A 19,458-nucleotide genomic window follows, 5' to 3' on the forward strand; every position below is an offset into this window, starting at 1 on the left:
ATATTCTATACATCTGGCAGCACAATTTATACAGTGGACTAGTCTATACAGTATGCTTTACTAATGAAATACTGGGTGTGTGTGAAATTCATGAGCATGTACTATACTACGTAACTACTATAACATTTTGAGTTTGGCATTGTTGAATAATGCAGTCCAAGGTTTTCACTTCCTAGATATAGGTTATGTGGCCTATTGTACTACAGCCCAGATTTGCAAACATTATAGAGAAGCTGGGAAGAAACAACACAACAAATGTAGCTTGACAGGAGGTCATAAACTAACCCTCATGCAATATTGCTGAAAGTCACCCAGCACTGTGCAGTGACATGGGTCAGTTGTTCTTTAATATAAAGTAGCCACACACGGCCACTCTGCTAGACATACTGTGTTGTTGTGTTGACGTAAAAACAGCAGTTAGACAACAAAAGTCACTTAACACATGATTCCATGAAAAAGGCATTTCCCTTAAATGACACATTAGTGTCCCTGCCCAGCAATGAGCCACATAGAGGAGAGGCAGACTATCCAAAATAACTACTACTCTGTCCACCTTGAGGGCACAAGTCTCATCTCATCACACTCCTATTCCCAGGAGGGAACACGTCCGCTCAAAAGATGTATTTCATTACAACCAAATTAGTATGAAGACAGAGGGGCTTATAACTGGAACAATTTATAGAAGGGGAGACTAAATAACTGCATCACACTAATTGTATTGTGCATATTAAGTGCTCACACTAATGATTAAAGTCATTTACACAGAAGTGTTGAATAGTTATTTTTGCTTGTAAGCTTATACTCTATCTAGGGGACTCCTTTTATCCTGCCAAACTTTCTGAGGCTTTATCCTCTCTTCCCTCCTTCCTTCTGAACCTGACAAGGCTTTTATCTGACACTTTGTGATATTGTCAGAAGGCGTCTGAACTAGCAACACATCAGCTCTGACAGGGATAAAGACAAATACACATCTACATGGAGCTGAAAGACTATATTCCAAACGCATGCATGCCTAAAACAGACAGATAAGACATGGGGACATGTTGTTTGCGGCTCTGTGGACAATAAATACAACCAGTGTGATTCTTACAGTAGGTGATTCAATGGTACACTACTAAACACATTATACACATCAGAACATTGTCGACTACATTGTCAAGTGTAGGCCAGCCCACTGGACCTGCTAGTGATTGTCATTCAGCAGCCTTATTGGCACTAGGATAAAGGGCTGTTTCACCTCATATAAAAATGAAAAATAAACACTTAACCAGCCCCCCCTCCCTCTAGCTCTGACTCTACTGATAACTACGTTATTGGGAAAAATGTTCTTTCTATGCCTGTAATATGTTGTTGTCCCAACAAGCTTTCTTAAGATGAACACGCTAACTGTAAGTTGCTCTGGATGACAGCGTCTGCTAAATGACAAAAATGGAAACGTTTGACTATATTTATTGTATTCCTTGGTGCCCTGGTATAGAGCAAGGATTCCCACACTTTTTCACTAGGGCCCCCCTTCCAGCATTGGGGAACATACCGCTCGCCCCCTGCCCCCTTGGCACGCGCCAAGTCCATTTCTATGGGCACAAGCACTGTTCATGACACAAACTGTTCACACCCCTCTTGTTGGTGGAGAACATTTTGCAGGTTTAAAGATAATTTCCTGCAATTTGACACATTTGGTCATGGGATGCAAAGAAAATGCTGCAGTTTTAAAGCTCATTCTATACATCTAAAGTGTATTCATGTGATATTTGAGGGACAAAAAAATTACAACAAAATCTACGGACTAAAAAACTGACATGGGCTAGTTTATCTGGACATTTCCGATAAGTTAGAAATACTGTAGGTCTCTAAGGTATGCAAGGACTAACGTGACAAGAGGAACTGATGATGCACTACCCAATTTCTTGTCCATTCTACTATTCCAACTTTCAAGAGTAATTTTAAAGCTGAATTATAAAATACTACTTAATCAGCATCTCATTTCCCATTTCAACACCCACTTACTAGGGGACTTTTAATTGGGATTTACAACATGCCCTTTGAGTATGTTTCTTCCCTCCTATTCTGTTTTATTCAATAGGCAGCAGACCTTTACAAGTTACAAAACAAGAACATTATGATTCATGTTATATCAATGCTTCTTTGTATGGTAATTGAATAATTATAATAAATGGTGGGGTTTTGTTAGCAGCACAATGCGGCAACAATAACCTTTCTTGGAAAACGTCATATTCTGCATTTAAAGGATGCTAATTAAATCAGGTTCAGCTATTTAGTTTTAGTCCAAAACAATTACACAACTAATTTGAATTTGATGAAAATCTGACATAAAATAAAAACACTTGAAAGTTCTGCTTCTACTGTCAGAGCTGGTTAAGGGAGATAGGTGCGATCAACCTGTCATGCTCCCTTGAAAAAACGCCAGAGAGAGAGAGAGAGAGAGAGAGAGAGAGAAATATGGGGGAGATAAAGAGGAATATGGGTGGAGATAAAGAGAAATATGGGGGAGATAAAGAGGAATATGGGGGGAGATAAAAAGAAATATGGGGGAGATAAAGAGGAATATTGGGGGAGATAAAAAGAAATATGGGGGAGATAAAGAGGAATATGGGGGGAGATAAAGAGAAATATGGGGGAGATAAAGAGGAATATGGGGGGAGATAAAGAGAAAGAGAAGAAGGGAAATCAAGACAAGATAGACCAGGACGGCTGCCAAGTTGGAAAGGCAGCACATCAGATCACAAAGGGTCTACAGAGCCAGAGCCCACGTCACATTGCAGCTTCACAAACTCTGAATCCAGCAGCACAGATGAAACAGGAGAGGCCTCAGGTGTTTTTAAAAAACTTTATCAGGGAGAGATGCATTACATATTCGCTTCACACTGTCACTGTTGTGCCCGACAATAAGTCAGCCACTAAAATGAAGGGGAAGGCTATGTGTTATAGAGCTCAATGTTGAATAACTAAGTGTCCTGTGAGGATCTCTGTCCCTGACTGTAATGCCTTCAGTCACTGAGCCATGTCCAGATCACACTGGAACTAACGTTTGCCTCCCCAAAATATATACCTGACAAAGTCAAAACAGTTCACAATTAGATTTGACTAGGCCATTTGTGTTGCACAATGTTCTTGGGTTCTGTCAAGATGAAGATATTAGTTAATTAATGCAAATGTAGTGCTGTTACCTCATGCTTTGTTTTTGTGTTTTACCTTTATTTAACCAGGCAAGTCAGTTAAGAACAAATTCTTATTTTCAATGACAGCCTAGGAACAGTGTCAACTGCCTGTTCAGGGGCAGAACAACAGATTTGTACCTTGTCAGCTCGGGGGTTTGAACTTGCAACCTTCCGGTTTCTAGTCCAATGCTCTAACCTCTAGGCTACCCTGCCGCCACGTGAGCTCTCAAATTGTAGATTCATTGAAGAGGAGAAGATGATAACGGATATTTTTTATTGAAACATTTGTTTTCTATTTAGATTTATTCAAGTGATTCATGTTAATGTCAATGACTAAATTAGATATATTAAAACCCCATGCAGTCTTTGTAATTGTATTTTTAAATCACTGTATAAAACACTGTGTTTATTTAATGAAAATAACTCCAAAGTATTTGTTCTTGTTAATTTCCCTGAGATATTTACATATACAGATTGGCTGATAGGATGGTCTAGAGCCCACCCCTTTACCCAGATGCACAGTCATTTGTCTTTTGTAATCAGATCACATAGTTATGTCGTGACGTAGGCCAACCGTTCCATGCCACCTGAACAGGCTGAAATTACAGGCATTTCTTTCAAACAGCTCTTACACAAAAGGGCATTATTATCATTTTCATAATTCCAGTGTTATTTCGACCTCATAGTGCGAAAATGTCATCAAAATATAAAAGAAGTTGTTAACTGCACTGCCCCTTAAAGGTTAATGAAAGCCCTTAAAGCATTTACCAAGCTGTTGAGAAAGGAGTACACTTTTCAAAAAGCAGCATATAAAGTAGACCTTGGCAGCCTTTTGTCTTAATATCTGTACATCATTGTAATGCAGAAATCCCTGAATTTCTGAAGTGATGCAACATAGTATTCTTGAATTGGTGCTTTAGGTTTCACTGACAAATCTACTGACAGGAAACACTATTCATTTCCCCTCATGAGGATTAATTTACTGTACATGTCCATGAGTAGTTGTCAATGCTTGAGATATTATTGTGTTATTTTTTTTTTTTAATTTTACCTTTATTTAACCAGGCAAGTCAGTTAAGAACACATTCTTATTTTCAATGACGGCCTGGGAACAGTGGGTTAACTGCCTGTTCAGGGGCAGAATGACAGATTTGTCGTCAGCTCGGGGGTTTGAACTTGCAACATTCTCTGGATGCTAGTCCAACGCTCTAACCACTAGGCTACCCTGCCACCCCAAATATAGTAACTGACTTGAAGTTGTGTCTTCAACTTTGTGGATTCCTTATACATACAGTACTAGTGGTTTGGCACAGGTTGAGAGCATTGGTTTGGCACAGGTTGTTTCCCATTCATATCAATTCAAATAAAATTGAAGTGAGTTGAATTGAAAGCGAGAAAGATAGATCAACTGAAATTAATTGAGTTGAATTTAAAGTGAGGAAGATAGATCAAATGAAATGTAATTGAGTTGAATTGAAAGCGAGAAAGATAGATCAAATGCAATGTAATTGAGTGGAATTGAAAGCGAGAAAGATAGATCCCAATGAAATGTAATTGAGTTGAAATGAAAGCGAGAAAGAAAGATACTCACAGCTCTCTATCTCCAGTGTGCAGTTTTGTTCGTCCAGCGGATATCGTCTCAGGTCCATCATACAAGCTGCTGTAGTGGTGATCCTGAAGGGAAAAAGACATTGTCAAGAGTCAGTACAGACCAAGGATGTCATTTTGAAGGTTCAGGTGGTATTGCCGATGGGATCCCAACTTCACGCTGTACTTTCTTAAGTGGAGCTTTAGGACCAAGGAACCTGGGCCGAGTAGCATGAAGACATTAATTATTAGCTACAATCAAAATCTCAATCAGTATCTGGTGCCTGTGTCTACCACATCCTTGAAGTAAAGGCACATATGGCTACTTAATGACTTTTTATAGCAGCCTCAGGAGGTTCTTCCTAATCTATTGCTCTCATATCTTGTCAGTGCACAGATATAGTTAATAGTGTGATGAAGTCGACAATAACCATGAGCTGATATCGATCCCCATTTAAATCAACGTTGGGTAAATCTCTAGATTATCTCCACCTTGTTTAGCAGCTACAGTATATCACTGCTGCAGCAGCACTTCCAGCAAGATATTAGACAATTCAAATAAATAGCTAATTCATTTTCAATGTTTCCCAGACACGTGGCAAAGAAAGAAAACACAAACAACCTGGGATTTAACAGCGATGGACTTTGCGGAACGAACCGGTCTACAGTGGTGTATACTTGTAAATAGAACAGGTGAGTAAGCCTACAGCTGCACGCCTCAATATTCACTTTTCCTCTAGCCAACTCTCATTATGCAGTAGCCTGTGATGTCGGATAAATAAGCACTACACGACTATAGAACCACTAAACAAGCCCTACATGATTCTGCATCAGTGGGTGCAGCCCATGGATTTAAGGATTAAAAGGCCAAACCTAATCCTCGTCCTAGATTCTTAAAATAATCAAACTGTACAAGTTCCATTTACCTGGGAGGTGAATCACAGACTAGCTCACTACAGGGATTCCCAGGCCAGCTACTGATAATAGCCCCACACTATCTATATTCCAGAAAGATTTGTCATTTAAGCAAATGCTCTTATCCAGAATGAGTTACAGAGGTGATTGCATACATTTTTCATGCGTTTTCATATTTTTCATAATTATGGTCTTCAGTCAACTAATTAGCTGAATTAGGTGTGTTACTGAAGGCCTGGAATGAAGCCCAGATAACCAGTAGTACTCCAGGACCAGTTGGAGAGCTCTGATGTAATCGGATCATAAGCGACATGCTCTTATCCAGAATGAGTTACAGACTTATAAACTTATAAAAGCAATGCTGAAAGGGAATATATTATTCAAAATAACCTTAGCACATCAAATACGTTAATATGAAAGTAGAATTGCCTTGAGGTCATATGTGAAAGCATACTCTATGTATGTCAAAGCGTAGGTCTAAGAGTTCATGCTAGTAATTGTAAAAACTCTGGCTTACAGTCCATCTCTCATATTCTCACTGACAGAGCCCACTAACAAGACATAGATATCCCAGGGAGGCAAGAGATGAGGGTGATGGTGAGAGGACAAACTCTTTTCATCTTGTAAAGATCTCAGCTGCCAGAATCGGTTGAGTGGGAAGAGTGCCTTAGGTGGAAGTCTACTGGCACAACTCAACGAGATAAAAGAAAATGGATGCCGTGAATACCTTGTGAAGAACATGTTGAGATCTCAAAGTCAACTTCCCGTGCCCTCTAGTCAGTGTTGTGAAGATAACTTAATGACTGGAAATTAACTTGAAAAACAGAGCTGCATCGTACAGTAGAAAATATTGCAAATAGTTCTCTGCAAATGTCTAGCCTCCTGCAAAAACTGTCTGATTTGTGTTTTAAATATTTACTGCCTTAATATCCAGATTATTAACATAAATGTCAATTTCTTCTCTTGCAGTGTTCATTATCACCAGCATTAAAGCTCACTCAGGGAAGTCCTTCAAATGACAAATGGAAATCATATAACCCTGGAAAGGTGTGGAATGGATCTAGTTATAGGCCCCAGCTGCCAAACCACCATTAAACCTGAGCACTAATTATTTTACAGGCCAAATACTGGTAGGCATATAGAAGGTTGTCCAATCAAAAATGCATATTTTGGCCAATGGGTAAAATAATATGTTAATTGTGTAGATAATCCTCTAAGAAAACCGATGGTCCAAACGTCATGTCTCATAATCGGTATTAAAAGTGATTGGGGTTTTTACTCTTGCAGGATGGCAAAAATGAGGGTGACTGAAGTAAGCAAGTTGTACAGCATCACGTCAGCTAGGCTGGATGCTGTGCGAGAATAAAGGCTTTTTGACAGGCTCACTTTCCCGTTGAACTCATCTTCCTTCTTGAATCCGCAGGACATGAAACAATAAAAAGGTACGATAGTTTTTGAGAAATGACATTTTAGTATACACTTCATATTAATGAGAATTTCCTGTTCCTTTTAGAAGGCTTCTCACAAAAACAAGGGTATCTGTCACGCCCTGAAATTAGAGAGACGTTTTATTTCTCTATTTGGTTAGGTCAGGGTGTGATTTGGGTGGCTTTCTATGTTTTCTATTTCTTTGTTTTTGGCCGCGTGTGGTTCCCAATCAGAGGCAGCTGTCTATCGTTGTCTCTGATTCGGAATCATACTGAGGCAACCTTTTTTCCCACCTATGTTGTGGGTAATTATTTATTTTCTGTGTGTGTTTGTGTGCGTCACGGTCGCGTCACGGTCGTGTCGGTTTTTGTTTAACTGTTTTTTTTTGGTGAAAGTTTCACTTTATTAAAAGATGTGTAATTACATGCACGCTGCTCTTTGGCTCATCTATGACAGGGAGTTCGAAGACAGTGAACGTGACAGTATCTCTGTGAAATTTTAATGGAGCACTGTGCATACAGCAAGCCTTTTATTTTCAAAGCCTTTTACATTCAATTCAGCTCATGTCCTGCTAATTTAGCTTTTTGCGACATGCAGAAATAATTTTGAACACCTCACGTGAAATCCTCAGAAGTTGCTGCGAAAAAGTGGCACCGTTCTGTCAACAGAGCCCGGTGCTTACTAACGGATGTATTAGGTCACGAAATCTGACATTTTGGATATGCTTTTGAACAATTCAGAACATGAATAATCCTATTTGTCTTGGAATATATATTTTATAACATAAGGTAGTGAAATTTCATCACCAAAGCGGGTTTTCACCCACTCTGAGCAGAGTAGGTGGACACCCTACATAAAGATCTATAAGTGTATAGATTTAAATCTTCAGTCCATCTGGGGTGACCTGTCATTTCAACTAGTTTCTTGTTATGAGGTCATTTTTCAATCAGTTTTGCACGCTGAGATGTTAAGCTGACTAAATAAACTCACATTTCCCACAGTCTGTGTATGTGTTTGTACACACTCCTATTTGTAAGCCAAATGTCTGACCTACTGTGATGTTCTTTTAGAAAACACAATGCACTCTGAATGCATATTTAATTGGCTTTTAGGGTTGTGAATACTTGGCCGCCTTAGTTTACCCAGACTGAGTAGAATACTTTGAGAAATGTATTCAAACGGTAACTTTGGAGACTTGTCGAACATTTATGCAAGGTCTTGTGTGACCCAAGGGGGACAGGGCACCTTTAAAGCAAATGACTCTCTGTCTCTGTATACTGGGGGGCTTAAAAGGGGAACACTCTGCCCTGTTATCACTGGTTCAGAAACCTTGGGAGAGCTCTAGTTTGTGAAATTCAGACTCAAATACTGAATATATTGCATGTTTAAATGAAAATGTGGTTGTTTTTAAAATGATTTCTTTAGTGCCAACACAGGGGACTTGTTATATTTGTATAAGAGGCCTGCCAGAGATTTGCTCCAATAACATTTCCATCAGCAACAGGAGCATGATTCTACACCCTGTAAGTAAGACAGAATGGTTACTTTTCTTATAACTAGGGACTAGAGTTGTTCTTGATCAGGTTGGTGGTCAGGAGAAACCTCTGGCCGGAACAAAGTCAATCATCCACAGAGGGCCAGTCAGTCTTTATCATACTGGAACTGGTCCGAGTCCTACACTGTAATACCAGACATGAGTGAATAGATAAGGTCAGTGTATTCATCAGGCAGAAGCAGGAACAGAAGGAGTTGATAGATGGTGAGTTATAGGGAGTCACTCTCTCTGGCTGTGGTCTTGCGTGAGAAGGTGGATGCCCACAGTGGGTGCTGCCAGCCAGCCACGGATCTGCACGGCACCATGGGCAATCGTCTAAGCACACCTGACGACACTGATACATCCCGGCCAGCGGAGAGGCTCAACTTGGAGCCCAATCCTCTGTGGTACAGCGGAGAGATAGTCCTCTCCTCCCTGCCTCCTTCACACTTGTCCCTCTCTATCACCCACCATCGTCCCTAGACTGCAGTCGAGCTGAGGCAAGGTCGATGCATCCTTCAGCTCTGCTCCACCACAGGAGTGAGCACAGGGTACAACACCCTCCGTCTCTAGACACAGTCTGGAGATCTGGGCCAAGAATCACAGTCTGGAGATCTGGGCCAAGAATCACAGTCTGGAGAGCTGGGCCAAGAATCTACTATAAGTTAGTATCTTGGTCAACCACTAGTTGATTTCAAGTACCAGTAACTGGGCCATCTGGGTGCGCTTGGGCCTTTTCTTCATATTTCCCATTAATCAGAATGACGGGTGTTCTCTCATACCCTATTTCAGGTAGCTACATAGTTGGCGTTAGCGAGCAGGTCATTATTAGCTAATTTGCCACAAATTAAATATGCATTACCATTGAATTATATGGTGTTCTTGCGCACATTCAGGGGGCACACTTATAGTCGTGTTCTTTAGAATAGCACATTTTAGTGAACACATTGTTCCTCATCACCGTCCTTCTCTACCAGAGAGATAACAGGCAACTTATTTGTGATCATGAAAGCAGACCAAAGAATGGTTGATTGATGCTCTCACAGTGGTAGCAAAGCGAAAATACTTTTGCATGAGTAAGCGGCTGTCAAACCTACATCATCACATGATGAAGGGTTTCAAGTGTAACATTTACATGCCGCAGAACGTCCCTTTATGTTACCTGTGATGAGAAAACATCTCATTTCAATACACTGAACACCTACTGTACTCTATTGTACCTATGTCCCCACTGGACTACACAGTGAGAGGGATTGGGGTTCTGTGAAATAGATCATCAGACAGTGGAGTGTCCCATCAGATAATCTCCCACCAGGGAAACAGAAAACTAGGCCTGCAGATTCCCCATCTGATGTCACTTCGCCTGTCAATTGCCTCTGTTTATTTCTCTCAGATAATGTAGCACTGATCTACAGCACTAGAGAAAATGTTCCAGATATCAATCACAACTTGATACCTTGACCTATCATTAGTCTGATATAAGCACAGTCCTGCCAAAATAGATATGGTAAACAGAAGTGTACAGGAGGGAGTATGGCAGTGATTTGAGGCCACATACAGATTGGGGTTGTATTTCTGTGTTTTAAAAAAAATTTTTTTTATGTTTTATTGAACCTTTATTGAACTAGGCAAGTCAGTTAGGAACAAATTCTTATTACCAATGGCGGCCTACCAAAAAGCAAACGGGGACGGGGGCTGGGATTTAAAATAAAAAAATGAATAAAATATAAATATAGGACAAGACACACATCACGACAAGAGAGACCTAAGACAACAACATAGCAAGGCAGCAACACATGAAAACACAGCATGGTAGCAACATAACATGGTAGCAGCACAAAACATGGTACAAACATTATTGGGCACAGACAACAGCACAACGGGCAAGAAGGTAGAGACAACAATATATGAAAGCAGCCTCAACTGTCATTAAGAGTGTCCATGATTGAGTCTTTGAATGAAGAGATTGTTGCAGCTCTTCCAGTCGCTAGCAGCAGCAAACTGAAAAGAGGAGCGACCCAGGGATGTGTGTGCCTTTGGGGACCTTTAACAGAGTGTGACTGGCAGACCGGGTGGATGTGGAGGATGAGGGCTGCAGTAGATATCTCAGATAGGGGGTAGTGAGTCCTAAGAGGGTTTTATAAATAAGCATCAACAGTGGGTCTTGCGACGGGTATACAGAGATGACCAGTTTACAGTGTTACTCTTATATCGCCTCAAGGGGCTAAGTAAAAGCAGAAAAGTGATGTACAATACATTGAAGCTCTGTTTCTGTAGGTGCAGTTGAAGGTACAGTCCCAGTGTAGTCAAAAACATGATTTCCTGTGTTTTATATATATTGTATTTCCAACAGGATGGAATAATACTATGAAATTGTGAAAATGATGATAATGCTGTTTCAGCCTGTTTTGGTGGGATGGAGCATTTTTGGTAGGATGGAGATTAAATGAGATAATAGCCCAATAACCAAGAGAGTTCCAAACCTATCTGACAATAACAATTTCCCCCTCCCCACTCAGACCACTCCCGGACAGTCCTAGCTAAAAATTCTTGCTTAAGAAATTGTTTCTTTTTTGCAATTTTAATTGAAAACAATCACTGCAAGGTACTTACTTAATTCTTACCAAGAGATATTGAGATAAAAACAGCTACATTGGACCTGTAGCAGGCCAAACTCTCGCATAACACAGAGAGTCTTGTCACAAAGCCAGTTAATATCAATGAAGAAATGGAAAAGAATATATATTGCTTGCTGTTTCAAATTACACACTCCAGACGTTCTGCACCCAGGAGTGTGCATGTTCCTTAAAGCCTCCAAGGTTGAGATGGATGTTCTCTTTCCGCCTGCGGTCACCCTGTCTTTGTCAGCAGTAATTTCCCTTTGATGCATCTTTTGAAGGTTTCTGACTTCCAAGTGTTTAACCAAGGAGCAAATTGCCGGTTACTTGCCAGAAACTTTCTGATCTCTGTGTCAAGATGGATTCAATGGGGTAGAACTTAAGCAAACGCCTTTGGCACAGTCTACAAAGGAATGTGTACACATACAGTACAGTGGTAGGCCAATGGTACGCCAGTGGTAGGCCAGTGGTGTGCGTGTGTGTGCACGTGCGTGCGCACGTGAATGTTTTGTGTGTCTCTGTGAATATTTGTTTTAAGTATTAATTTTAAGTATCATTTTCACGTTTCCAACATAATCCTTGGTTGCTTGGTTACTGACTTGCTTATGGTGGTCCATCGTATTCGATGATGACTTCCACTTCTGAGTTATCGATGAATCCTTTGGTGACTGTAGAGTCCAATCATAGCCCTGTGCAGCTGGCTTGTAAGGGTCTGATTAAGGGCTTCCGGTGCATTCACTCCTGCCCCATCACCAGACACCCCAACTCGGACTTTAGTCCGGTTTCCGGTTAATGGCTGGTTGATGGCTTCACCGAGGTCAGAAGTGGATAACCGTGCAAAATAAGTTATTTAAAGAGCCGCTGAGGGTGCGCAATCCCCGAAGGCACTACCTCACTGCAGGAAGGTGAAATTCCAGTGGCAAGGACGACCAGTATCTTCCACAGCTGAAGGAGGCTGCCGGAAAACCAGTCTGTTTTTTCTCAGAGTGTGCTTCCCTAGCCTTCCCTTGCCTTCCCTAGCCTTCCCTTGCCTTCCCTTGCCTTCCCTTGCCTTCCCTAGCCTTCCCTTGCCTTCACTAGCCTTTGTCGTACCAGATTAGCGCACAAGGCAGTGGGATGGTGGTTGATGGCTACTAGGACATGTCCACACAGATGCATCTCTGGGGCCAACTGCTGCTCCGAGATCCCCTGCCAGTTAGCCTAGAGTTTCAAGACAACCAGTTAACGTGTGGCGCCGCGAGGAGGCCCGACAGGAGTCTTGGTCATTAAGAGGCTTTGTACCAACAAGGGGAGACTTGTGCATGAAGCTGCTCCCCAATTCACCACAAGGGCTAGCCGGCGGCAGCGAGCTGTAAGCAAGAGTACCCAAGCAACTGGTAAGCGGGCAAACAACTAACCTCTACCTAGGCACTACTGCACTAGACACGTCACATGCACCCTGCGGTTGCTGGCCGGTTACTGACTACAAGCGGGGCCAACTGAGCCCCATATGGATGTCCACCTACTGTGACCTCAAATGCCAGATGGCGCGATGGGACACTGGCACAGGCTCAGTGTACTCCGTGTACAGTGTGGGATCTCACTAGGATCCAGAACCCCACTGGAGCTTCAGAAGTTTGAGGTCAGAGCAGAGGCCTCAAGGAGGAAGAGGGACCAGGGCCGTAGGGGAAGGAGAGAGAGAACAAACAGAACAAACAGATTCCACACGTCCCATCAGCTCACTTCTACTGCTGTCTGTTCTAGTTTCACACACAGGTATCAGCACGTCTCCCCTGGATATATTTTCACACCATATTGAGGTCATTGTGTGTGGTCACCTTGGGTTTCCTACTGCTGGTCTGTTCTGATGACTGTTTGTGACATGGGTTAATGTTATTTCTCATGGATAGACAACACAAACCTGTCCAATGCTAAAGTGTCATTCCCCATTCTATGAGAGCAAATACATAATTATTACAGATGTAGGATCTTAATTTGAGCCAAAATCCTGCAGCAACAGGACATGTCAATTATTATGTGGAATATAATTAATGGACATTTTTGTAGTCTGAAATTTCAAATTTCTCACTTCTGACGCCTTCTTAAAACTCAAATACACTACAAATTTTACATTTGCTGCAATGGAGGAAAGTGCTCCTGCAACAGGACAGTCAAATTAAGATCATACACCTGTAACATCTGTAACATAAATTCTGAATTCAAATCAAATCAAATGTTATTTCTCAAACGCGCCAAATACAACAGGTTCACCTTACAGGGAAATGCCCCCAAAAATTAAGAAATAAAAGTAACAAATAATTAAAGAGCAGCAGAAAATCACTAAAGCGAGGCTATATACAGGGGGTACTGGTACAGAGTCAATGTGAAGGGGGCACCGGTTAGTTAGTAATTGAGGTAATATGTACATGTAGGTTGAGTTATTCAAGTGGCTATGAATAGAAAATAACAGAGAGTAGCAGCAGCGTAAAATAATAGGGGGGGGGGGGCGATGCAAATAGTCTGGGTAGCCATTTGATTAGATGTTCAGGAGTCATATGGATTGGGGATAGAAGCTGGATTGGGGATTGGAAGCTGTTTAGAAGCCTGTTGGACCCAGATTTCGCGCTCTGGTACCGCTTGCCGTACGAGTGCTACAGGTCGGTAGTCACTTAGGCAGGTTACCTTAGTGTTCTTGGGCACAGGGACTATGGTGGTCTGCTTGAAACATGTTGGTATTACAGACAGGGAGAGGTTGAAAATGTCAGTGAAGACACTTGCCAGTTGGTCAGCGCATGCTTGGAGTACATGTCCTAGTAATCCGTCTTGCCCTGCGGCCTTGTGAATGTGGCCCTGTTTAAAGGTCTTACTCACATCGGCTGCGGAGAGCGTGATGTTCGGAACAGCTGATGCTCTCATGCATGTTTCAGTGTTACTTGGCTCGAAGCAAGTATAGAAGTAATTTATCTCGACTGGTAGGCTCGTGTCACTGGGCAGCTCTCGGCTGTGCTTCCTTTGTAGTCTATAATAGTTTGCAAGCCGAGCCGCTCTTGCTGCTGGTGATTCTCTGGTCCACCTCTACACAGACGACACCATTCTCTATGCTTCTGCCCCTTCTTTGGACACTGTGCAAGTGTGGCCTCCAACTGCTCTTAAAGGCAAGTAAAACCAAATGCATGCTCTTCAACCGATCGCTGCCTGCACCTGCCCACCCGTCCAGCATCAATACTCTGGACGGTTTTGACCTAGAATATGTGGACAACTACAAATACTGTATTTCACTGGTCATCCCCAAAGCCAATTCTTTCTTTGGCCGCCTTTCCTTCCAGTTCTCTGCTGCCAATGATTGGAACAAACTGCAGAAAATCACTGAAGCTGGAGACGTATATCTCCATCTCTAAATTTAAGCATCAGCTGTCAGAGCAGCTTACTGTACCTGTAAATAGCTGTACCTGTACCCAGCCCATCTGTAAATAGCACACCCAACTACCTCATCCTCATATTGTTAGTTTTTACTCTTTTGCACCCCAGTATCTCTACTTGCACATCATCATCTGCACATCTATCACTCCAGTATTAATGCTAAATTGTAATTATTTTGCCTCTATGGCCTATTTATTGCCTTACATCCCTACTCTTCTACATTTGCACACACTGTACATAGATGTTTTTATTGTGTTATTGGCTGTATGTTTGTTTAAGTGCAACTGTGTTGTTGTTTTTGTTGCACTGCTTTGCTTTATCTTGGTCAGGTCGCAGTTGTAAATGAGAACTTGTTCTCAACTGGTCTACCTGGTTAAGTAAAGGTGAAATAAAGTTTAAATAAATAAAAAATCCCGGAACATATTCCAGTCTGTGCTAGCAAAACAGTCCCGTGGCTTAGCATCTGCTTCATATGACCACTTATTTATTGACCAAGTCACTGGTGCTTCCTGCTTAAATACTTGCTTGTAAGCAGGAATCAGTAGAATAGGTATTTTCCAAATGGAGGGCGAGGGAGAGCGTTTTAAGCGTCTCTGTGAGTGGAGTGAAGGTGGTCTAGAGTTGTTTTCCCTCTGGTTTCATATTTAACATGCTGGTAGAAAATAGGTAAAACGGATTTAAGTTTCCCTGCACTAGTCCCCGGCCACTAGAAGCACCGCCTCTAGATGAGCGTTTTCCTGATTGCTTATGGCTCATTGAGTGTGGTCTTAATGCCAGCATCAGTTTGTGGTGATAAATAGACAGCTACGAAGAATATAGATGAAAACTCTATTAACATTTTCACTGTGCATTCTGTCATCTTCTAAAGAGCGGGAGAGAGTTCTATTTTACCTCAAGTCACCCCCGGTGCTGGGCACATGCAGTGCTAGCAGTACTATCAGTTCTCCATATTTTCTCTCTATACTTCTTTTGTTTTTCTTGGACTAGTGTGCTTTGTGCTCCTCTGCAGTAACTCAGACAACAGCTACTTGAACAAAGAGCAATCATGTTCAAAACCACAGACTGTACTGTAGCCGATCGAAGCTTGTACAAACTTACAGAAAGGCACCTTCCTTAACTTCGCAAATTCTGTTGTTTTCTCTTTTCAATGACTTTCCTTCGAAAAGTCAATGAGCATCTTTATTGTTGAGTTGGAGCTATATACATTCCTTTGAATGAGTGAATTTCAATTTTCAATATCAATCCAGGCTGCAAGTTATATCGGTAGCAAAAACACTGTTTCTGAATGTCAACAAAAGGTGCCTCATGAAAACTCATTGGAGCACAAAAGCCTGTGGTGTTCTCTTTGTAATCACTCTGCAGGCGAATTGGCGGCTCAATAGCGAATAAATTAGTTTGGCCAATTTGAAAATGTAGAATATTTGTGCACAGTGGCTGCATCAGCGATCAGGAAACACGAGACTTACTGAATCCATTTAAGATTCCAATTAAAGAGGCAATGAACAGGTGAAACAATGACAAAGCATGCTCCCCACCCCTGTTTTGGTAAAAAGCTGAGGGATGGGGCTGGGCTGTCTCGGCTGGAGACAGCCTAGCTCGGCAGGGCTAGGCTATCTCCAGCCGAATGCATACGCAGACTTGAAACCCAGAGTTGTCTGTATTGCGGTATGGCCAGTCATTTTGTGTCTACCTGTCCCTTCAAGGGACCTAGCTCATTCGTTGGAGTAATGGGTTTTAAAGATAATTGTTTTTTTCCCCTTATTCGCCCCCCTCTCCATGCCACCCTGCTGTGGGGCAACCAGTCCAAGTCTCTCTAGGTACTCATTGACTCAGGGGTCGATGTAAGTCTCACGGATGTTACCGTGGTGTCCGAGCTGGGCATCCCCATTCAACCCCTCTCCATTTCCATAGGTGTTAGTGCACTGGACGGGCGCTCTATAGGCCGGGTCACCCACCAGACCACCCCTGTCAACCTACGAGTATCAGGGAACCACAGCGAGATGATTTCCTGCTTGTTGAGTCTCCGCAGGTTCCCGTGGTATTGGGATTGTCTTGGCTCCAGCGACACAATCCCTCCAATGACTGGGCTATTGGCGCCATCATGGGTTGAAGCCTGTCATGCCACACTCATTGCCTGAAGTCAGATCTGTCTGCCCTGGGTCATCTTCCTGGGGACTTGCCCCAGATCTGTCTGCCTGCTCTGCAGAGAACCAGGACCTCCAGGAAGGTCTCAGTAAGGCTTGAGCAACTTCACTTCCGCAGCACTGACCGGTATCCAAGAAGGTCAAGCCTGAGGCCCTGGTACGCCGCTATAGTGCCGCGGCTACACCCCCGGAAGACAAAACCTCCCCCCCGACTTCAAGATCATTAGCCCCAGCTCTTTGTCCTCTGTTGCTCTGTACCCTCCGTATTTTTCTTACCTTTTCTGTGTCTACAATCAAAACCATGTCCGGCTGCCCCTTGTCTTCTGTTTCTAGGCCCATCCCTCCCCCCGTGTCATCGATGGCCAGCCACCATACATGGTGAGAAGCCTCCTGAGGGTTCGACCACGGGGCAAGGGTTTCCAGTACATGGTTGACTGGGAGGGTTATGGCCCGGAGGAGAGGTGCTGGGTTCCCGCTAAAGACATTTTGAACCCAGCCCTCATCGCGACTTTCACCACCGGCACCCCAGTCAACCAGGTATCCACCCAGGTGGAATGCCAGGTGGCGTCCCTAGAGGGGGGGGAATACTGTCATGCCCTGATCTGTTTCACCTGTCCTTGTGCTTGTCTCCACCCCTCCAGGTGTCGCCCATCTTCCCCACTTATCCTCTGGGTTTTTATACCTGTGTTTTCTGTCTGTCTGTGCCAGTTTGTCAAACTTACCAATGTTTGTCCTATCTGCACCTGTCTTTCCCCAGCCTCTCTTTTCTCGTCCTCCTGGTTTTTGACCCTTGCCTGTGCTGACCCTGTACCGGCCCGCCTGACCACTCTGCCTGACCCTGCCTGCCGTCCTGTGTCTTTGCTCCACCTCTGGATTACTGAACTCTGCCTGTCAATGACCCTGAGCCTGACTGTCATGTACCTTTGCTCCTACTCTGGATTATCAACCCCTGCCTGCCTTGACCTGTCGTTTGCCTGCACCTGTTTCAATAAACATTTTTACTTCACACAGTCTGTACTTGAGTCTTAACTTGATAACTGATAGCTTTAATAGTAGTGCTGCATGTAATTAGGAAGTAAGATAAGTTATAGGATAGTAGAGGACAAGGTTTGCAGTTCCCACTTGTCTGATAGGACTAGTCAGTTCAGTGAGAGATCAGATAGAGAGATTATTCTGGACCTTGAAAATTCAAGGATATGGACCATACACTCTCATACGGTTGGCTAGTTAGACGGATGACTATGAACTATGACTAAGTCAACCAGCTCACTAGGTTGCCTACATTGGTTAGAGTTAGGGATAAGCTATATCCCAAAATTAATTTCAGATATCTGCGTAATTCTCCTAAGTAATGCCAAGTCATTTAAAAAAAGATGTATTATGAAACATTACAAACATTACCTCAGGCTATAGAGCACGGTTCCATCTGGATGGAGTCGAATCATTCTGTTTTTCACTGTGACACCATGGACAAAAGACTTCTTGTCATTTAGGAAGTAGGTGTCTGGGACCCACAGCTGATCCGCTACTCGGTTATCCAGGGTGAGATTGAGGGGAATCTCCGAGTAGGATAACCGCTTGTCTCGCCAAGCTTGCTGGAAATACATAGTCAATGTATAGTCCTGTGGATGAGAGAGAGAGAGACAGAGACAGAGAGAGACAGAGAGAGAGAGACAGAAAGAGAGAGAGAGACAGAGGCAGAGAGAGACAGAGAGAGACAGAGAGAGACAGAGAGAGACAGAGAGAGAGAGAGACAGAGAGAGAGAGAGAGACAGAGAGAGAGAGAGAGACAGAGAGAGACAGAGAGGGAGAGAGAGAGAGACAGAGAGAGAGAGAGAGAGAGAGACAGAGAGACAGAGAGAGACAGAGAGAGAGAGAGAGAGAGAGAGAGAGAGAGAGAGAGAGACAGAGAGAGACAGAGACAGAGAGAGAGAGACAGAGAGAGACAGAGACAGAGAGAGAGACAGAGAGAGAGAGAGAGAGAGAGAGAGAGAGAGAGAGAGAGAGAGAGAGAGAGACAGAGAGAGACAGAGAGAGAGAGAGAGAGACAGAGAGAGAGAGAGAGAGAGACAGAGAGAGACAGAGACAGAGAGAGACAGAGAGAGACAGAGAGAGAGAGAGAGAGAGAGAGAGAGAGAGAGAGAGAGAGAGAGAGAGAGAGAGAGAATATTATATGATATAATATTATATACATATAGATTACTGGGGCCCAGGGATCAGGATGTTGGCCCCTTGTGTTCAAAGATCGTCCCACTATCTTTCAGATCACTTTCTATAGTAGATGATGTTAACTTGAAAGCAGAGGGATCATGTCAGGTAAAGGGTGACTAAGTGGTTCAGGGAGGAGAAAGAGGGAGGAGTGAGAGGGAGAGAGAGAGGAGAGGGGAAAGAGAGAGGAAGAAGAGAGTGGGAGAAGAGAGTGTGTATGAACCAGGGGAGAATCATTCAAGTTAACTCGACATGAGTTGTGTCTTTTGTGGCCTGTAACCATGACACTTTGACAGAATTCTTGACCTCTCTGTGACCCTCAAAACATTTATTTTAGCAATAAATTAATATTGGTTTTCAATGTTGTCTGCAACGGCATAATACTACTACAAACCTGCATAACAAATTCCACCATGCCCAAATAAAAAAAGCATGTTTTGATTTCA

General features: G+C 42.8%; 1 protein-coding gene across 1 annotated transcript in view; it reads right to left on the reverse strand.

Annotated features, from left to right (window-relative positions):
* The window catches only part of LOC135550966 (gamma-aminobutyric acid receptor subunit beta-2-like), an 87,199-nt gene that overhangs the window by 25,233 nt on the left and 42,508 nt on the right, over positions 1–19,458 (reverse strand). Inside the window, exons 4-5 of the mRNA XM_064982275.1 lie at positions 18,206–18,426; positions 4,771–4,853 (exon numbers count right to left, since the gene is read on the reverse strand). Coding sequence (XP_064838347.1) covers positions 4,771–4,853; positions 18,206–18,426 — 304 coding nt within the window. The remainder of the gene's footprint in view (positions 1–4,770; positions 4,854–18,205; positions 18,427–19,458) is intronic.

Source organism: Oncorhynchus masou, chromosome 12 (assembly GCF_036934945.1).
Source record: "Oncorhynchus masou masou isolate Uvic2021 chromosome 12, UVic_Omas_1.1, whole genome shotgun sequence".
NCBI lineage: Eukaryota > Metazoa > Chordata > Actinopteri > Salmoniformes > Salmonidae > Oncorhynchus > Oncorhynchus masou.